At 34.8% G+C, this 21620-nt stretch overlaps 1 protein-coding gene across 1 annotated transcript in view; it reads right to left on the bottom strand.

The window, feature by feature from the left end:
- The window catches only part of SNAP91 (synaptosome associated protein 91), a gene marked incomplete at its 3' end in the record, with an annotated part of 74092 nt that overhangs the window by 17919 nt on the left and 34553 nt on the right, over positions 1-21620 (bottom strand). Inside the window, exons 3-10 of the mRNA XM_015825217.1 lie at positions 20044-20119; positions 18260-18362; positions 14597-14690; positions 13994-14105; positions 11981-12087; positions 10305-10346; positions 5523-5593; positions 4401-4406 (exon numbers count right to left, since the gene is read on the bottom strand). Of these exons, the coding sequence (XP_015680703.1) occupies positions 4401-4406; positions 5523-5593; positions 10305-10346; positions 11981-12087; positions 13994-14105; positions 14597-14690; positions 18260-18362; positions 20044-20119 (611 nt within the window). The remainder of the gene's footprint in view (positions 1-4400; positions 4407-5522; positions 5594-10304; positions 10347-11980; positions 12088-13993; positions 14106-14596; positions 14691-18259; positions 18363-20043; positions 20120-21620) is intronic.

Here is a 21620-nt window from a genome sequence, read left to right as displayed (position 1 = left end):
AACGCTGAAAAATTTGGGAGACTTAAAATACTTTGAACTTTTGAGAAATAAGTCCTGGTTGGAAGTTTGAAAGATAGACATTAAGAACAATTTAAGAATGATTCTAGATACACTGGAATACTATGAAATGAATCCAGGGAAGCAAATAGCGTTATTTTTCTTACATTTCTAGAAATTTGCATTTGATAATGCAAACTGGCAATTTATGATACAACAATTAAACTGTATGGACTTTGGAGAAAACTTCATAAATATAATTAAAACAATTTATTATAGACAAACAGCTAAAGTAATTGTAAATGGAGACTTCACAGAGAACGTTAATATTAAAAAAGCACAAGACAAGGATGCCCACTATCTCCATTATTATTTATTTTAACTCTGGAAGTGTTGAATAGAAATGTCAGACAGGACCCAGAAATTAAAGGAATGGAGATAAAAGACGAAAAATACAAACTACAAGCATTTGCGGATGATTTGGTATTGATACTAGAAAACCCACTGGAGACAAGCCCCAAATTATTGACAAAGACATAAGAATTTGGAGAAGTAACAAGACTGAAAATAATCAGTTATAGTCAAAAACCTTACAGATAAACAAAAAAAAACAAACTGTTAGAAAAAACAGACCTCCAGGTAGTTAAGAAAGTTAAATACTTGGGGATATATTTAACAGCAAGGTGAGCAACAATAAAAGAAGACAACTATGTAAAACTATTAAAACAAATAAAACTAGACTTGGAAAAATGGAAAAATCTACAACTATCAATGTTAAGAAGAATAGCGATGGTGAAAATGAACATCCTAACCAAAACTGCTTTTTTTATTTCAAACAATACCTATAAAAATAGAGAAAAAAAATCTTTGATGAGTTAAATGCATCGATTTTGAACTTTATTTGGCAAGGGAAAAAGGCAGAATTAGACTGAAAATGCTACAAGAAGTGAAAGAAAATGGAGGATTTGGATTGCCAGACTGGGTTCTATATTATCAAGCATCTGCATTAACATGGCTAAAAGAATGGATAACTCTTAGACATAAAAGATTACTATATTTAGAAGGACATGACTTACAACTTGGATAGCACGCCCTTTTATGGTATGGGAAGAATAAAATTCATAAATACTTTTAAAATCACTACGTAAGAAACGCACTGCTTTTAGTATGGGAAGAGATAAAAGTGAAAATTTATATGAAAATACCAGGATGGATTTTGACAATGGAAGCATTTGTTCACCCAAATCTAATTAATTATGAGAAACTTGTGACTTATAGAGACATTTTGAATACAGAAGGGAAACTAAAAACTAAACAAGAGTTGGAAGAACAGGGCATTGAGCTATCATAGTGGCCGCACCTGCAAATACAAATGAGATATGAGAAAGATGCCAAAATATATGGCTTTTATAAAGACCAGACAGTGATTGAACAAATATTATTGTCATCAAATGAAAAATTGATTAAGAAACTGTATAGGTTTTTGTTAAATTCAAAGATGTAACATGAACAAGTTAAAGAAACAATGGTAACATGGGCAAAAATTTTGGGGCACAATGTACAGCTAGAAAAATGGCAAAATCTGTGGGAAAGAAACTATAAAATAACAATGAAAGCTGCATATAAAGAAAATCTATATAGAATGTTTATAGATGGCATTTACCACCTGCAAAGTTAGCAAAAACATTTAAAAACATGTCTAGCAATTGTTGGAAATGTAGGCAAAAGCCAGGCACGTACTATCACCTTTGGTAGACAATTATGGTCAAAAATACATATGTGGTTAGAGAAAATGTTAAGAAAACATGTAGATTTTAAGTCAGAATTATTTCTTTTAGGTATAACCTCAGAAAATTATGATAAAGAATGTGTATATTTAATGTTACATGTATTAACAGCAGCGAGAATTGCATTTGCACAGCATTGGAAAAATGAAAAAATACCAGCTGAAGAAGAGATAATTAAGAAAATTTTGGACTGTGCGGAAATGGATAGGCTTACATAAAAATGTTGAAAGGGAAAGAAGATACAGAAAACTTTCAAACATGGGATGTATTTTATCAATGGCTAGAAAAACGGCGTAGAGAGTAGGAATTTAAGATGCATTATCAAGTTAAATATGTGGACCCAGACAACACATTGTTTACTAAGCACTAAAGATATGTCATTATAAAAAAATATTTTTTTAAAAAAAAAAAAGGAATCGTGGAGGACTCTTGGGGCAAGAATCTTACAGCTTTCTCCAAAGAGATATCGGATCTCCGTATGATCCAAAAATGGTGAGCAGAGTACAATAACAGGTAGACGAGGGAAATGCCAAGAAGCGAAAATGTGTATCAGGTCGGCAGCCATTATTTCCTGAACTGGAAGACAACCTCTGTGAATGGACTGCTGACAGGAGAGCAAAGGCTTTGGTTGTGCACAGGGCTGATATTTAAGCATTTGCCCTTGCAATGGCACCACAGTTAGAAATATCCCCAGAAGAATTCAAAGCATCACAATACTGGCTGGATGGCTTTCTTCAGTGATATGAACTGTCTCTAAGAAGATTGACAACATCATTTAAGCTGGAAGATACTGAGTTGATTAAACGTGAACTTGCATTCAAGTCTTTGTTGATGGCATCGGCTTTTCTAAATACCAACTCTCCAACTTGATTGCCATAGATGAAACTGCAGTATTTATGGGCCAAGCATCTCAAACAACAATTGATCAGAGGGGTGCCTCGTCAATCTAGATACCCTCCACTAGTTACAAAGGGGCACACGTTACCTGTATTTTGGCAATTCGTCTCGATGGAAATAAAACCCCACCTCTAATCATCACTAAGGGCAAGAAAGATAAGACTGAACGGGTTTCAGGCATTTATGTTCTTGAAAACGAAAAAGCCTGGTACAGGAAGTGGGTTGATTTAATGCTGCCACTTGTTTTTCAAGGTGGCCAAAGAGGTCTGCTAGTCTGGGGTTCAGCCAGCACTCACCGCGCTAAAGATATGAAGAGAGGAGAAGAATAAATCAAATAATGATTCCTGCAGGAATGACTGCCTGTCTCCAGACTCTTGATATCGCAATAGACAAGGCATTCATGGACCATTTGCACATGGAAATCAATGACTACATTGAACATAGAATGGAGAGAAATCAGCATGGAAACTTTGTGAAGCCTAGCCTGCCAGAGGTCGTGACTTGGATGAAGAATTCATGGGATAAAATCACTGATAGCTGTTAGCCAATGCACTACAAGCAGGCTACATGGACAACTAGCGCTCACTTAAGGAGACGTCTATTGCTGGACACGAGAGAGTGGGGCCAATGGTTCCACAGGAAATGGAGTCGCAAGAAATTCAGGGTACAGAAGTGGGGCGGTGGCGCGACAGGTGTTGGGGCATGGGAGACCTGGCTGCAGCGGTCCTGAGGTAAATGGGTGCAGGGCGAATGGGGCAGGTCCCCGCACCTGCCTTGTGGTGGCGGTGATGGTGCGACGCGCCACATAGCATCCTGCCGCGTGTGGCCCACAGAAGTAGGGCGGTGGCACAACAGGTGTTGGAGCGTGGGAGGCCTGGTTGCGGCGATCCTGAGGTAAGTGGGTGCGGGGCACGTGGGGCAGCTCCCCACCTGCCTTGTGGTGGTGGCACCAGCACGATGTGCCACATGGTGTCGTGCCACAAGTAACCGCAGAAGAACTGGGGCGGCGGCCATGCGGGGTCCTGTTGGATGAGACTGTTGGTGCCACCACCGCAAGGCAAGGCAGGTGTCAGGGAAAAAATAAGACATCCCTGAAAATAAGACCTAGTGCCTCTTTGGAGGAAAAAAAAATAAGACTGGGTCTTATTTTCAGGGGAACATGGTATGTATTCTGAACCTTAATATCATCCCTGATTTTTTCTTAAAAAAATATTGCCTTAATTGAAACACTGAGGCAATATATATTTATATTTAAACCTTGCCCTAAATCCAACTCACAGAGTCTATCATCTCCAAACAAAATTCAATCAATACTTGTTGCGCAAATCTTAAAAAATTATATTTAACTTCCCTTTGATTTTGAAGTTTTGTTAAAAAGATTGAAGTGGGCTCTTAACATATCCACAAAGCATTGTAGGAGATTAATCTTTTTATGGTTTACTGCAAGGAGCTAAATAAAATCAGTGAGCCGTAAGCCATGTAACAATTTAGCTAACAGTGTGAGTTTACAGTTAATTATCTTTTTAGAACAGAAATTATATTTTCATAAATACTGTAAACATGAAAATTACCATTGTGCTTCACAGGCATTTCATTTTCCAGCGTTCCAAAACAGCATGCAAATTACTGGTAAGAAACTAATATTCATAAAATATAAGCTTTCATTAAAGAGACTGATACAAAACACACACAGGCATACACATTAGTAAGTTTACTTACCCATCACTAAATGACAAAACATCCATTATGCAAATAAAAGAGAGGGATACAGAAAAACAAGATCAGTTAATGTCAGCCTATTTTAATTTCTTCCAATCATTACTAACATTGCATGACAAAATGCAGACTATTAAAAAGAAGTTTGCTTCGAGTAGAACACAAGAAACTTTACACATTAACTTAAAAAGTGGTATTTATAGCATGTATACTCAGGAGGAAATTCTGTCTGTTGAATTCTGTTACATTCATTAGGATGGCAACTTTGGTTAAACTTAAATGGATTGCATTAGGCTACCTATAACTTTCAGCCACATTCTACTTTACAGCAGTTTCTATGCAACACAAGGCCAGATCTTGGATATCATACTTTGTATTAACATCATATAATTAATTTTGGAATATTCAAAAAAAAATGCAGCAATGAAAAGGAAGCAATGTCCCTTATTAATTAATTTTATATAATGTCATAAATGCATCTAGTTTCTTTACTGTACAAAGTGACAGAGCCAAGTTCCAAATGCACTGTGTGATTGAAGGAACCCACCGATACAAACTACAAATTTCTGTCTGTTTTACTCATTTATAATATCTGTAAATATTTACAACTGCAATCCTACATGCTCAAATAAACCATATGGATTAACACACATCTACTCTGTATTTCCCCATTACAGCTTCTTTCATCAGCTGGAAACATGACTGTTATGTCATTTTTGCTACCCAGGAAAACCCAGTTGTATCCTTCATACCAACAGGTAAGCAATAGTCTCACAACACACATATGTACCATCCATTCTGAAAGGAAGACTGGAGATAATGTGTTCATACAAAGTAGTATGTATATACTAGTGCAGCTCTATGTTGCTAATATTCCTTCAATAAGTGGCTATCAAATGATAGCAATAAAGCTATCACTAGGCAATGAGAAATTCAGGAAGAGAGAGATACATGTAGCTTATTACAATCATCAGTTGAGATGCTGTTTTGTGTTTACCATAGTATAATGAACGCGCAATGCTTTTTCTATTAAGGAGCCAAAAACTTCCCCAAGCAATGCTCAAACTGATACACAGATTCTCTCCCTGCAACCTCTTTATATAAATCTATAAAATCTCTTCATACTTGTTCCCAGGTTTCTTTCCTTCCAAATTATTTAGATGCTGTTCAAGTGTCTCCATAAGACTACTGGGAGCCTAAAAATATAATGAAAAAACACATTTAAAATCAAGGAGCGTTAGAAAAAGCAATTGATACGGAACTCAAAAGACATTTCCAAAGTTCAATTATTTGAACTCAATTATTTGCATGCATATGCTATTTATTTATTTGTTTGTTAAATTTATTTGCCGCCTCTCCCGCATAAAACAACTGTGCAAAAGACCATTTCCATGCTACTATGAATTGTATATTATGCCAAAGTACATTTTTTGGAAGAAGAGGTTATTAGTTGGAATACAAACTGAAGCCAGGATTGGTATGTATTAGACATTATTAATCTATACACAAAGCATATGCATGCCTACTTAAATACATAGTCAACCTAATGAAAAATCTGGCAATTTATTCTCTGTAGAATTAGATCTGTAACAAAACAGGGAACTATACAGTAAAATGAACAGAAAACTTGAGGCCCCCATACTAGACCTTTCCTCCCTGTAATGTTAACCAATGCCTACCACACTTCACTTTCTCATGTCTAATAATATAAAGGAGGGGCATAAGAGACAGAATGCATTACATATGAGAAATTCTGAATACTGAAGGTTAGTGGCTAGAATTCTGTTTCTCATAAAACCTAATTCATCCTTCAAAGTTTATGTTACTGGTCCAAATATTTCTGAGAAGCAATTCATGACCTTCTTCAGAATTATTTTTTCAGACCTGCTCAGGGCATGTTTTTATTTTTTTAAGAATCATAAAGTAAAAGTTTTCCACTCAGCCAATGTAAAAACATTTTTTTTAAAAAAATCCAAGCATTAATCTTAAAATTATGATTTAATTCAATTTAAGTAATCTCTCCCTTAACATTTATAGTACTGTTTTAATCTAGTCATGCTCTTGCTGTTATTAAAATGAGAAAAGGCTCCAAGTGCAGTAAAACAAAGAGTATCTTTGAAATTCCCAGATGAAGTAATACTTATAGAAACAGTGATCAGAATTTTTTTTTCAGGTATAAGGTAGATACATATTATGTTTCATCATGATAAGGCCATCATTTATATAGGCCTTTTTATCACTTAGGTTAGCAAAATTATGAGTTTTTAAATACGCAAATTAAATTTAAGCCATTAAAAACTTAATTGGGCGTAACAATATAGAAAGATTGCAGTTAGGACTAAATTAGCACACGTAGCTTCTGAACCTGTTTATTTGTTCAATTTATAACAAATTACCTTCAAGTTGCAACAGAGCTAGACATATACCACAGATTTAATGCAAACTTGTTCTAACCTTATCTAAACTTCAACACACAAAGTATACCTTGGAAGAAGACCAAGATATCATCTAAATTCACAACAGAAATCCTGGAGTATAGATAAAGTTCTTTTTAAAAAATATGTAGAGATGTGTTGCCCTACCTCAAGAAAGGTTTCTTAATGTAAGCTTAAACTGCCTTAGAGATAGCAATAGGTTCAAACTAATTATACTTAATAATCTATTTCCCCTGTGAAAACTTTTTTATCATTTTCCCCTGGCATATGGAATGAACTGGACTTACAACTTGTAGGTCACTGGTTCAAATCACACGATCTCTAATACTAGTTTTTAAGGACTGTACCAGAGCCTCTCTAGAACCATTACTTAGAAAGGCATCATTAAAATAGAATTGTCTGATTAAATACACAAATGTTCCATTTTTTGTCAACTTTTTGTCCACTATCTGAGATGGTTTCCATGTGCTATGTAAATGGCTTTCAAATTCAGAATTGGCAGAAGGTATAGTGGTCAATACTTCCCTTTTTTCCCCAATGTTAAAGAAATATATTTCATATCCTCCTCTCTAATGATATATATTACATATGATCTTTCTTCAATATATTGTCGTAATGGATCATTGAAGAATCCTGTTCATCATATCATAGTCTACTACCATTTCTGAAAATGCAAGAAAGTACTAATAGGATACTGAATACAAAATCATGAAATATATCACAATTAGGAAATATGCTTCTAATCGCACCAAAACAGGTAACTAAGGGTTCAGTTAAAATAAACTTTTCCAATTTATTGATTCATAATGTGTTGATAAGGTACCAATTTTATGAGCATATACATCTGTTGATTAGTTTGTATAAATAGTTAGAACTTATCCATTTAACAATAAAATGAAATAAAATAAATATATAAATGAATATAAATAATATAAAAACAAAAGCAGCCTTTATACTACTTCAAAGCATAATCAGAAATCTCTATTCATGAACCCATAGGAAGTTTGCTGTATGGAATTTATATGAATTGATGAAGCCAAATCTTCCTCAAGTTGATATTGATGCTTGAGAATGTCAAGGATACATCCATGTTTTCTCTTGGCAACAATATAGAACTGGTTTGCCACTGCCTCCGTTTATTTGTTTTTTAATTTTCCAATCTAATCTGTTACTCTGGGATTCCCTGGTGCTCTCCCCTCCAAGCACCATTAGGTCTGCCTTGCTTAATTTTTGAGATTGGCCAAGTCAGCTAAGTGCTGCCATCTAGCCAGCCATTTTGGAAAATACTTTTGCAATTAAATGATTACTTAGTCTCTGCCTTTCTATATTCAATAAGTCAAAACATTACTTGCAAACAGAAAAGGGAGCTTTCTGCTCTTTTATTTTGCTTTTTGTCTTTTCCAACCTTGTCAATTTCCTTTTTTATTTACTTTTTACTCATGTTATTGAAATTTAATAAATTACATTAAAAACAAAAGAGGACATTAATCAAGGCCACTAACTTATTTTGTTCAAATTGAAAGACTGGCAGTTAACTAGGTGGAACAGACTTTTGGGGGAAATAATTGCTATTACGCTACTTTATTTATTTATTTTTATAACAATATATCATCAATTGTGCGATAGGATTATGCATGTATTCAAAAATCAAGTTCTATTCTTGTTTCATTCATTTATACAGAAACCATTTTTAACTCTGAACGTTTTACGATGTGTGGTTATACCTCAGAGAAAAACTTTTAAGAAACTACAAATACAGATGGTTTATATTCTACATCATGTGCAAGGACTTTCAAAACTGTTCATTCACTACTTAGCACCATGGACATTAAGATATCCAAAAGGAAAGCATAAGACAAAAGTAATTACATTAAAACCAAATGCTTTCAAACTCCAAGTTGTTTTAAACCACTGCTTTAGCTGCCTGCCTATAGGCAAGTATTAAGTCATGGGATTCTATCCATTTCATGCTCCTTGATGGATGATGATGGATGGGGAAGCCTGCAAACTCTCCATTACTGAATATAATACCAACAGCAGTCTTAAAAAGACCACTGCTTTGAATTAAACCCCTGAACAATTTCCTAATGCACTAAAATATTGGAAGATATATAAAATATATAAACACTGGAAGATATAGATATTCTTATTCACGATTAAGGAGTTTGCAAAATCTCTTGGTTTCAATTTAAATAAGATTACATTTCCGACAATCACTTTCTAACTATATTCGGGCATTATCAAGTAAAAGCACTAGAAGAAAAAAATATAAGCAAAGCAAGACAAAACACTTCATGTTCACTTGAAGCTACAGTAATCATGTATTCTGTCAAAAAGAAAAACAGTAAGCAAAAAAAAGAGAGAATGGTAGCTGAATTTATTTATTGTACTTCAAACAATTTCTGGCACATTACTGTGAAAAAGCCAATGATTATTTTTATAGTTGTGCAACATTTGTCAGTGTAATTTTAATTCTATCTACCTGTAATGTGTAATTAGAAATAAATGTTTCATTTCTATGCAAAATATTAAATTGTTATACAGATAGGATGCCATCATAATGTTTGCAAGTACTGTACGTCGTTCTTAGGTTAAACTTCTGCAGAAACTATTTTTGTTTACCAACATACTTTGTAAGTTTTTAAAACGTTGTTCAAATACATTTGCAATAGATAACAATTTCCCAATCTTTAAAGGCAGTTGTTATCCCTCTATATTACCAAAGCAATGATAAATAATGACTGCATTCATGTACAAAGTAGAAATATGAATAAGTTTTCATTTCTTTGTATTGAACTATTTTACATCTAATAATTTATAAGTAATTGGTTTTATTATGGTAGTCCTAAACATATCTCTTCCTTGGAAAGAAAAAAAAAACTAAGATATGTTATGGACCAAGTCAAAGCATGAGTACAAATCCTAAAGAACTTCCTCTCTCAAGTGTACTGCTTGCACTCTCAGACGTCCCAAAGATGCTTTCTTTCAAAAGGCAACTGGACTTTCTTGTTTTGCTTGAAAACATTTCTCTTCTCATCCAAGAAGCTTCCTCGGTTCTGAAAGTTTTTTCAGTTCTGGTTTCATAACCAAAGAAGCTTCTTGGATAAGAAACAAAACGTCTTCAAGCAAAACACCGTGACCTGGATGACTGAGAATCTCCATAGACATGGCACTCTCAGAGTTTGGGAACAAATTCAACTTCTAGAAATGAGAAGAAATGGAGGCTTTCTTCATTAAGTACAATATTTCTAAATACCCTAAAGATGGAAATTCCCTAAATAAGTGCCCTAAAATTGGAAATCCTAATCTAGAAACACAGACATGATCGAACTACATTAGTCAAAATGGCTGCCATTTTCAGGAAGCATATCTTTAAAATATTTAAAATAATTAATGCTTTCAGGTTGCATGCTAAATGGACAGATTTTTTTTTCTGTTACCTTTAAATACTGTCAAGCTGAATGCAACTTACTTGCGTGAGATCAGGAATATCGCCTTTGTCAATTCCAACTTGCTGTGGATCAAGAAAAAAAATAAATGAAAATAAAATTGTTTCAAGTTTCACACTTGTGATCACAAACCAAAAAGCAATATAAATCGTCAAGCAACAACAGGTGAATTGTATTGTTAAGTGTAACATCGTTAATTACCTTCTGACAGAGAGAAACTTGTAGAGGCTTTCAAGATTGAACACAGCCTTTTGAAATAAGCCAAGCCAAAAAACAGATACTTTGAGGATTTCACAAACGCAACTTTGTTGTTGTAGAGCAGGGGTGTCAAACTGATAGCCCACGGGCCGGATGCATCATAGCAAAACTGCGCCACCCCATTGCCGGCAATAGCGAAAGAGTCGCGATACGTCGTGACACGTCATGTGACGTTGCGAGTTTAACACCCCTGTTGTAGAGTGTAGTAATCAAATTTTATTTAAGTGATATTAATTAATCAATCAATTAAACAAATAAATAAATGTATTTTCAAGTTTCTCTCTGTCACATCTTATAGTAAACAATCCTGAGGTTTTTAATCGTTTTTTTAAATACATCTATTAGACTTATTGTACGTCACCCAGAATTTTCTTGGAGTTTGGCAGCTTTAACAAATGCAACAAAATGAACAAAATCAAGATGGGGATCTTCTGAGTTTCTTTCTTATGCTTGATTTAAATCTCTGGACTGGTGATTTTTAAGCCTTTCTTTGATACTGTAATTCTTTCACACATTCTCCAAGTATCTCTCTCTCTCTTTTTTTTTTTTTTTTTTTTTTTTTTTTTTTTTTTTTTTTTTTTTTTTTTTTTTTTTTTTTTTTTTTTTTTTTTTTTTTTTTTTTTTTTTTACAATTTGAGGCATAGGTCTCTGGGACTTCTTTTCACATACCATGAAGCGTTTAGCTCAGTCTTTCTCAACCTTGACAATTTTAAGGCATTATTATTATTATTACTTTAATTTATACCCCGCCCTTCTCCCGAGGGACTCAGGGCGGCTTACAGGTAAATAAAAACAGAGCTATACAATAAATATTTAAAAGCCAAATTAAAATATATATTAATTAACCTGTATTAGAAAAATTATAAAATCCCTTTAAAATCCCTATAAAATCCCCCCCTAGGCCAATCCCGCTTGNGAATAATCCGGATCTCTGGGGGGAGTTCGTTCCACAGGGTGGGGGCTCCCACAGAGAAGGCCCTCCCCCTGGGGGTCGCCAGCCGACACTGTTTGGCCGACGGCACCCTGAGGAGGCCCGCTCTGTGGGAGCGTACCGGTCGATGGGAGGCAATCTGCGGCAGAAGACGGTCTCGGAGGTACCCAGGTCCGATGCCATGCTGGCTGTGGAATTCTGGGAGTTGAAGTCCACATGCCTTAAAATTGTCAAGGTTGAGAAACACTGGACTTTAGCTGAATAATCAGGCAAACATTGGATGTTGAAAACCAACCACCTGGTGATTACTTCCATTAGTTGACTGTCATTTCCTTCCGTTTAATGAATGTTCACTACTAGTTAAATCACAAATCAACATACTATCATTGTAAATGTGTAACTGATGTTAAATATAATCATCTCTTCTATCTTTTGGTATTTTTCACAAAATTCAGTACATTGCAGAATATTTGCAGTCTTTACAGTTCTTTATATGAAAGTTCCACTTACCTCTGCAACTTTAAGAAATTCTGATACTCTTGTCATCCTAGTAAGAAACCGCTTATAAATTTCAAGGGCATCTTTGCACTGTCCTTTCTTCATTTCAAAAAACTTCTCTGGAAGACATATATTTGACAATCTCAATCTCTAGTATTCTTCATAAGCAGAACATCTGAAGACTTGACATTTCACTATGAAGAAAAATCTTCATAAGTGATATTATTACAAAGATGGCAGAAAGCAATTATGGCCAGATTTATTTTTTGTTCTATTCCACTCGGCAAACATCTATGAACGATCCCAATTTCAAGTTTAATTTTATACTATTCCCTAACCTTCTTTTTCTTCCTTTAAATTGAAATCCCAGGACAATGTATTTCTAAGAGAAAATCAACAATGAATTCAAAAAACCTTAGCTAGCTGAGTGTGCTTGCAACCATTTGCTTGGTAAACTTATTTTTTTCTGATAGGGGCTATTTATTTGGGTGAAAGAACAAAAACATGAAAACATGATCTGTGCCAAGTAGGAAGTTTGCTTCATTAATACATTGCCAAAAGCATATGCTGAAGTGCTTATCTAAGCATCACTAAATACAGTATTTGGACACAGCCAGATGTTTGTAATAAAAAGCAAGCCTTCAGTCCTTAAAATAGAAAAATAAAGACACTGGCCTTGAATTTGCTACCTGGATTGCTGAGATTTATTCTTCAACAATAATGATGCTGGCAACTGGTGCTGGTTCTTATTGCTTAATGCAAGTTGCCTGACTAAAGTGCCTGAGCATAGAGTTATTCCACACTTGTGATTAGTCAGTGAGTCAATTACAGTATTTCTGAAAAATGATCTAGTCTTCTTTTGAAAGAATATGACCAAAAATAACCTGAATCTAAATCATAAGTCCAGAGAAGAATCATAGGGAGAAGGACAGAATGACTGATACTAAGCAAATTCTCAATTAGTGCTACAAAGCAATGGCAGAGGTGGACGTTAAGTCCGGTTGTGTCCTTGTAAGAAACATGGCTGCATGGAACTCCTTGTTGGCAGAAGCAACAGAAAACCTATAATGCACCCAATAGTAATAGATCATGCAATACAGTTCTGTTTTTTTAAACTTATGTCTAGTGTTCCTTCAAAAGAATGCTAAGCCTGGTTTATAAGAAGTCCATTTAAGACCCACACAAACTCTTTAGAAAATGGGAAGATCCTATTGTGAAAGTAAGATGTCTCTTGCAGGCTGAGGAAAAATGTCCAAGGAAAAATATCCAAGAAGTTACCAACAACTAAAGGAAAGAGACATACCTGCAAAGCCTAATTCCAATAGGAACTGAACATGTTCCTGATCATGTCAGTAACTGCATCATCTGTGAAGTGTGCTAACTAGATCATAGCAAGGATTGTGTCAGGAGATGGCCTGACTAAAGAAGTTGACTTATAAGGAGCTAAACCTGAGGGCTGGGGCTGAGGTAAAGAAAACACCGTAATGGCATTGCATGAAAAAAAGATTATCAAGGAATGCTTCTGTGAGTAAGAGGACATGGAAATATGTCAAAAGTAGTTTTCCAGCCTTAAAAGAAAATGTAGATTAAAGAACCATAAAGTTAAGCAAATCAAAGAATATTAGGTTTGAGAAGAAATCCATGAATACAAAAAAAGAATACAAAAAAAATAAATAAGTTAAATCATTTTTTATTCTTCAAAAGCATATTTTGTGACATTGAGGTTGCTAATCTAAAAATCAGTGATTATGAGAATATAAGGAAACATTACAAAATGGGTGATAATATAAACAGTTAGTTACTCACTTACATAACACTCCATCCTACCTGACTGAGAGTTCGGAAAATTAACTGCCACAATTGATTTGGTCTAAACAGGAAGATTGATGTGAACACAGGAGAATCAAAACTGCCACTGACTTGGAATATCAACAATGCTTCTTCTTTAATAAGATTAACTTCAGAGATCGTTTTTCTTTTTAATAATAAGCATGATTACGAATATGCTTTTATGAGTTTACATACCTAATAAATTAATGACTCCATCATTGTAACAAGCAAAAAGCTTGATGAGATCTTTGAACAGAAGCATAAATCCAGCATTTATGACCCCATTTGTCAGTTCATTTGGATGAATCTATATAAGAAAAGCCCATGATTTATTATAAACACACAACATTCAGACTACCTTTTCTTTCAGCACAATGTAAAATATTAGCAGATATATTCATTGTTCAGATTATGGAGTCTAAACAGAAGTCTAAACAGACATTATGCCTCTGTTGCAGTAAATTCAGCAATGGTAAACTACAAGAATGAACAGCTCAGGTTTGACTGCTAGAAATAATGAAATCTAGATAACCCAGTAAGAAATTGAATATTAATGCACATCATTTTGAAGTTTGTGTAACATTAATGGTGAAATTATGAAGCTCAGTTGTGACCTTCAATGAAGCATAAAAAGGTAATTCAATCATCCATCTTCAGCAATTTATTTTTTTTCTGCAGCTTGACAAAATACAATCACTTTCCTTTTACAAGTTAAATGTTTCGTGGTTTTTTTTAATATTCAAAGTAAGAAGTGTTTTTCTGTAACCATAAAAGTTTAAGGAAAGTATAAGCACACACATCAAATTCAAGAAGTGCATCTATTTGTCCTTGTAAGATTGGCATGCTCTTCAGTAGTTTTTCTGGGGCCATCGTCCTCATTACACCATCAGCCCTGAGGAAACAAAAGCAAACCCAACTAATACATCTTATTGTATAACAAATACTTTGAGGCAATCTGCAGCATTTTTTAAAAAAATGTTACATTCAATTCTGGATGAAATAATCAAATAATCTTATGCTTGTAATACTGTCATCTGAAATCATCATTAATATTAATAGACTATTGGAAATAAAGAAAAAGAAATATTGTAGCTTATTCATTATACTGAAACAATATAACATGTTAAGATTTGTAAAAACATAAGAAAAAAGGGAAAGATTAGTCAAATATATTAATGGCAACTCAAATTCTACAAGAGGAGTATTAACCTGATTAATAAGTCTTCAAAATCTGTGGCCAAGCTCTCGGCATCTGCCAAAAACTGAAAACATCACTACTGACATTAGTTGGTGGTTAAATATCCCTATCAGTCTATAGGGAAGAATAAATATTATAATAAATATTACTTCAGGACACTGTGTACCTTTAAAAGGATTCCCATGTTAATTCATTTTAAAACAGATAAGATACTAAGAAAATGTTTGTGCAATGGACAAACCACACGGTTTTCACTATCTAAATTACGAGGGCAATTCAGAAATAAACCTCCGTTTGGTTATCAATGACAGATACTCACAGATACAGAACTTTTATTATACACATTAGAAAACTACAACATTACATTACTTTTCGACATAATCGCCATTCAAATTGAGGCACTTGTCATAATGTCTTTCAAGTTTTGAAATTCCTTAGTAGTAGTCGCTCGGTGCCAAATCTGGGCTATGGGGAGGGGTGATCAAAAACATCCCAATGGAACTCCTTCAAAAGTTCTTGGGTGCATCTAGTGGTGTGCAGGCGAGCATTATCATGAACACCACACCGGAAATCAGCATGCCCCGATGCTTGTTATGGATGGCTCGTCTGAGTTTTTGTAATGGTTCAAGTAGACTTCTGAACTGATAGTCAAACCACGCTCCATGAACCTCACTAGCAGTACTTCTTTGGCATCTTCATATTTGGCGAGATTTTCAATGGCACCCCATCCAGTGTGGTGTTGGTTCACAATAATGCTTGCCTGCACAGCGCTAGGTGCACCCAAGAACTTTTGAAGCAGTTCCATTGGGATGTTTTTGATCACTCCCTTATAGCCCAGATTTGGCGCAGAGTGACTACTACTAAGGAATTTCAAACCTTGTAGTTGAAGTTTGAAGTTGAAGTTTATTGTATTTATATCCCGCCCTTCTCCTAGTGGACTCAGGGCGGCTTACAGCCAGTTAAAAAACAGAACAATTGGTACAAATATAAAACGTTATGACAAGTGCCTCAATTTGAATGATGATTATGTCGAAAACTAATGTAATAGTTTCCTAATGTGTATAATAAAAGTTCTGTATCTATGAGCGTCTGTCATTGATAACCAAACAGAGATTTATTTCTGAATTGCCCTCGTACTACTAGCTTATGAAAATGGGACTTTTGGCTTTCCCAATTTTAGCTCAGTTGTTAGACCCAACTAGAAAGTTCATATTTGACCTCCCTTAATGTCTTTGCAGTTGGCTCTGGCTTTAGCTAAAAGTCACGTATTTTTCCAGCATTAAAAACTAGAAGCTGGATGAAGCTGGGAATGAAGCTTAAATTTGTTCCTTATTCCCATGACAAACTGAATTCTGGGACGATCCTAGTTTGAAAAGTAAATCTTTTAAAATCTTCATGGGCAAAATACATATTACTTTTGTATCTTACTACCAAAACATTAGTTTTGTTGGCACAAAAATTTGGATTGTTTAAAATAGCTTACTTATCTAAAACATATTTTAACCTCCTGATTTAGACCAAATACAACAGCATTTTACGAGCTGTCTAAATTATAAAATTTTAGATACTTTAATTTAGCATAATTTAGTTTCAAATGATCCTAAATCTACAGTTCAGTTTTATAGAAAATTAACATGTATCATTGATATTGGTAATTTGCAAGAAAAGTGGAACAAAAAGAATGAGTATCCTGTTTACCAGATGGGATGTTTACCATGGGTGGCTGTCAACTTCAATAGATTAGAAGTAATATATGACACAGTGCATATTTTGGATTTGTTTCATGATCGCACCATTTGACTTATTTGCATCAATGATTTCTTTATTTTTTATATGTTAAAGTAATACTTTAAAAAAAATGGATATGTAATCTCTGGAGTGTCTAGAGGTATAATCTGCTGCTTGGCAACAGAAATTTCTCCAACATGAAACACTTTAATGAGTCTCTGTGTTTTGCCTGGGAGTCAGATGGAAAATAGTGTTTTTTTCCCCTATGAAAGTACTGATACATAGCCACATAAGCCTGGAAGTTAGAAAGGGAAAGAATTCATCTGACAAGTAAAGATTTACGTTTTTGCTACAGCACACTAAATAATAACTGGGAAGCTGCAATGATAACTGAATTTGAATAGATGGTAGAAAAAGAAGTAGTATTACACCCAATAAAAGCTCCTGAGATTTTGATGTTGGTGGCATAAACAATGGCTTCAATCAAAAGTCTTTAGCCATTTTTAACAGACCATTAGCACTGGGAAATGTGCAAATATGGTTACAGAATCTTACATTAGTTAAAAAAATAAGTCCTCTATGAGATATGGCCACAAATCATAACGGAATGAATCCTTCAGTGATCTATTTTATACACACTCAGATACTTTCTGATTGCATCAGAACTATGGTGCAATGTTCTCTATAAGAGCTGGGTGCAAATCTGGCCTGACAAAGGTCATCTCTTAAACTAGGCTGATAGAACCAATTTATCCTCAGAGCCAATTTAGCTACAGAGACTGTTTCACTGAGAGTTTTCCCCCCAAAGACATGCCCTTAAGTGAGAAACCAATTCTATTTGATAAACATCTGATAATGCATGCACAATTCCATCACAAGGCAAAAAAGACACAATGAATGTCTGTCAGTTTATTGCCACAGTTCTACTACTTCCAAGATGGGTGCTCTGATGGCCATAAAACACAAGCAGCAACTTAATTCGAAAGACTAAAAGTTGAGAGGAACAAGATCCAAGCACTAGAGGAGGAACAAATCAAAGATGTTACTACTGAAACCATCAGAAGAAAACCGAGGGAAAGGGAAGGAATTCCATTTTTAAATAGAACATGGTGTGAGAGAAGGCAGGAATCCTAGCAAAATGTTGGGCTTTTTAGACATTCTATTGGATAAACACACAAAATAACCCATATTATACCTAACAAATGGCAATACGTGCATGCCAGAACCCTTTTTTTTAAAACATGTTTTCAGTTTGATTCCTTTTTAATGATTCACATGAAAATAATATTGTTAGAAATAGTTACAGCAATATTCAATTTGTTGTATTGAATAATAATATAACATAGTATAGAACACTGACAGACGTATTTACAGCAACATTCAATTTAGGTTAGGTTAGGTTAGGTTAGGTTAGGTTAGGTTAGGTTAGGTTAGGTTAGGTTAGGATAGGATAGGACAGGACCAGAAATAATTATAGCAACATTCAATTAATTACATTGCAATAACAATATTGATACTAGACAAGGACAGCTTACCCCTTTTTTACTCTTGCAAAATCAAATGCCATTTGCCTGTATGAAAATGCTTTTTCATTCAAGTATCTACTGTAACGCCTGATAAAAGTAGACATATCGTATCCTAGAAACAGAAACCATAATATGGACAATTTTGATTTATTAATTTATAACAGTGAGTGAAAAAATGGATGATGTTAATGATGCAAACCTATTGGATATTTCAGTAATTATTCCAACCACTCTCAAAGTCTAAGTAAAAGAAGGCCCACATGTAACTAATTGCCTATGTATTGACACCAAATCAAGAATTTCTCAATCAATGAACATTTCCCAAAATCTCTTCTTTAAATACAGGTCACATTAATAAACCCCAAAGGGAGAGCAGAGTATCTTGTAAATTTCAATATACAACTAGTTTTGAATAACAGGCAACATTTGTTACAGTAATCACTAGTACACATTTTCATCTAAAGAACAGTTAAACTAGAAAACAGTTGTTGGATCATTATGTATTGGATGCTGATAAAATAAAGACAAGTTACAGTATATGATTGATAGGGCTATGATGAAAGAGTGAGAGAACAATTCCCCTATCAATATCCCTATAAAATTTTACTTAGCTCTGCAATGTGCTCATGAAGTTGTGCTGCAGAGAGGCTTACATACAGTAAGCCAGGGATGTCAAACTCGCAAGCCACGTGATGTGTCGCGACGTAGCGTGACTTTTTTTCCTTTGCCGGCAATGGGGTGGGCGTGGTTTCGCCATGACGTATCTGGCCCGCGAGCCAGCAGTTTGACACCCCTGCAGTAAGCAACTGATTCTGCAATCGTTGCATTGCCAGGATTTAATTCATAGAATCCTATATGGAGTTATTTTGTTGATAGCCTTGGGGAAAGAGTACACTACTAAAGTTTCAGGAATCAAAAACAACTTTTCACTTTAGAAGGTTTTCTCCCTTCTCATTTTTTCTTTGCACTGTCTCTTCTCCAATTAACCTGAGTGTGATATATTTAAACTTTTCTGTATTAAGAGAACAAGGCACCTACATTCCTCCTAAGATACTCACATCAACAAACCTCAAGTGACAGCCTGCCAAACCATATTTCAGAGGAATTAACAGATGTAAGGCTGCCTACAGATTTTTTTTTTTAACAAAACATGTTTACTAGGAATTGAAAACTTACACTAAACTGACTAGGTCTGACATCATAGCAAAGAATCAGTATAACAATCCTTTGCAGAATATTGAGCCTGGTATAAGTTCTTTGCTCCTTATTAAACAAAAATGGTCATTCATTATTAAGCATCCAACTTTATCTTTTATTTTTATCCTTTTTCGATATCAGAGAACCATATCTGGAACAAACACATAAAACAAACACATACAAATAAATTTAATTGCATTTTGATACAATCTTTATTAAATTAAAGCCTTTTTTCCAGAATATAAGTTTTTATTACCTTCAGACTAAGGACTAGTTTTCTGTTAGTTGGGTTTTTTTTAAGAAAAATGCTATTTTAAAAGAAATAATAATAAAGTGGCATAGTTTCACTTTAACTGTGACTTAAAGCAGTATCTCAAAGTGCTTAGAAAGATCATTTTGGTGTTTTAGGAAAAATACACGGAAATGCAGATTAAGAGCAAAGATAAATTTAACCTTTACTGTATAAGTTTGTGATAAATATTTGCTTTGACTAAATATGTAGGCCTAAACAACTATGAAAAAATGTTGTTTCTGCTCATTATTTTCTGTAAATAAACTACCACACTAAACTTGATAAAGTGAATGGTTTTTCTTACCATGTGATCCGCTTTTATCCAAAAAATTGCTGAGATTGAATAGTGTGTTTCTAGATGCCAAATATTGAATAAATCTCTAAGAGGGAGAAAAACAGAATAAAATGAATTATATCATCTCTCTTCCTTTTTCATGACAGATCCCTAAACATATTTCATTTCTGGTAAAAAAAAAAACACAGAAGATTTCATTACATAATTAATACCTAATTTGTACATATTTCTAGTTATGTACAGTACATCATCCTATATACAAGTACTAGACACAGATGGCTGTTCAAAAATCTGAATACGCACTGAATCATTCCATATTTAAAAAAAAGGTTGAAAAATTCATGTTTTGTTTAGAAATACCAATGTTAGAAGTGAATTATTTGAACAGATGAAAAGTTTTAATCTAAAAATTAACAGCAAACAACTGCATTTTACATACGGTCAGTATCTCTGACCGTATGTAAAATGCAGTTAACATATTGGCTCTTTGAACAAAACTGACATAGCAAGACTACTGCTAACATATACTAAACAACCCATGTCTCGTTGGGTCATCGTTTCAGAGATATTTCCTTACCTAAATAGAAAAACAGACTAGTCAACAGCAGGCAAAAAAAAGTAGTGAAAGCAAGAGCAATTTCTGACTTCCTGCCGGCTTTCCCATTGTTTTTCCTTGTGGAAATTTGGCAGGGAGCATCAGAAATCTTCTTCCTTTCCCTTTCCAGCAGGCAGTCAAGGAAGCAGGCTGGGTGTGGGAGGGAAGGAGGGATTGTGAGACTAGTTAAGAAACTGCCACGCAACACTGCCACGCAACAGTGAAAATGAAGATCAGGTTGAAAGATGCAGCAGCAGCCAGTAGCACTGAAACAGCCACAACTTTCCGAATTTCATTACCCTGGGAGTCACTGAGCCCAAATTTTGGACAGATTCTATAAATTGGCCCATTAAAGGTACCTTAATTCAAAAATTGTTGTCCTATGATGCACCATTTCTCTCAGTTAAAGTTCATGAGAAGTTAAACTTCATGACAACATTTGACATAGTAGATCACAACTTATTTCTTGGTAAGCTAAAAAAAAATGTGGGATAGATAGACAGCATCACCACCAAATGGATTCATAACTAGCTGACAAACCGCACTCAGCATGTGGTCCTTAATGGAACTACATCTATATTGAGGGAAGCAAGCAGTTGGGTACCTCAAGGTTCCGTTTTAGCCCAGTACTCTTCAATATCTTTATATTCTCAGAGTTTTAGTGGTATATAGATTATATTAAGGAAGGGGCGTTGGTCTTACCTGAACGCCTTTTCTCAGCATGATGATGGATAATCCACATGATTGGGTTTCCTGAAGTCCCTTGTACCCAATAAGACTAAGTCTGAGATAGCCTCTTGCCTGGTCGCACATGCCCAGTTCCGACGGAGGCGAAGCAACAGACAAAGTCAGGCGTGTTGGTCTCCAGACTCCTGTCACCGTGCCCATGAACCCATGAAAGGAAAAAGGGGCGGGGGTGGATTATCCATCATCATGCTGAGAAAAGGCGTTCAGGTAAGACCAACGCCCCTTCTCCAGCATGAGGGATGGA

The sequence above is a fragment of the Protobothrops mucrosquamatus genome, unplaced genomic scaffold, assembly GCF_001527695.2.
Source record: "Protobothrops mucrosquamatus isolate PMUCROS unplaced genomic scaffold, P.Mucros_1.0 scaffold2549, whole genome shotgun sequence".
Lineage (NCBI taxonomy): Eukaryota > Metazoa > Chordata > Lepidosauria > Squamata > Viperidae > Protobothrops > Protobothrops mucrosquamatus.
This window is presented reverse-complemented; position numbering and strand designations above follow the sequence as displayed.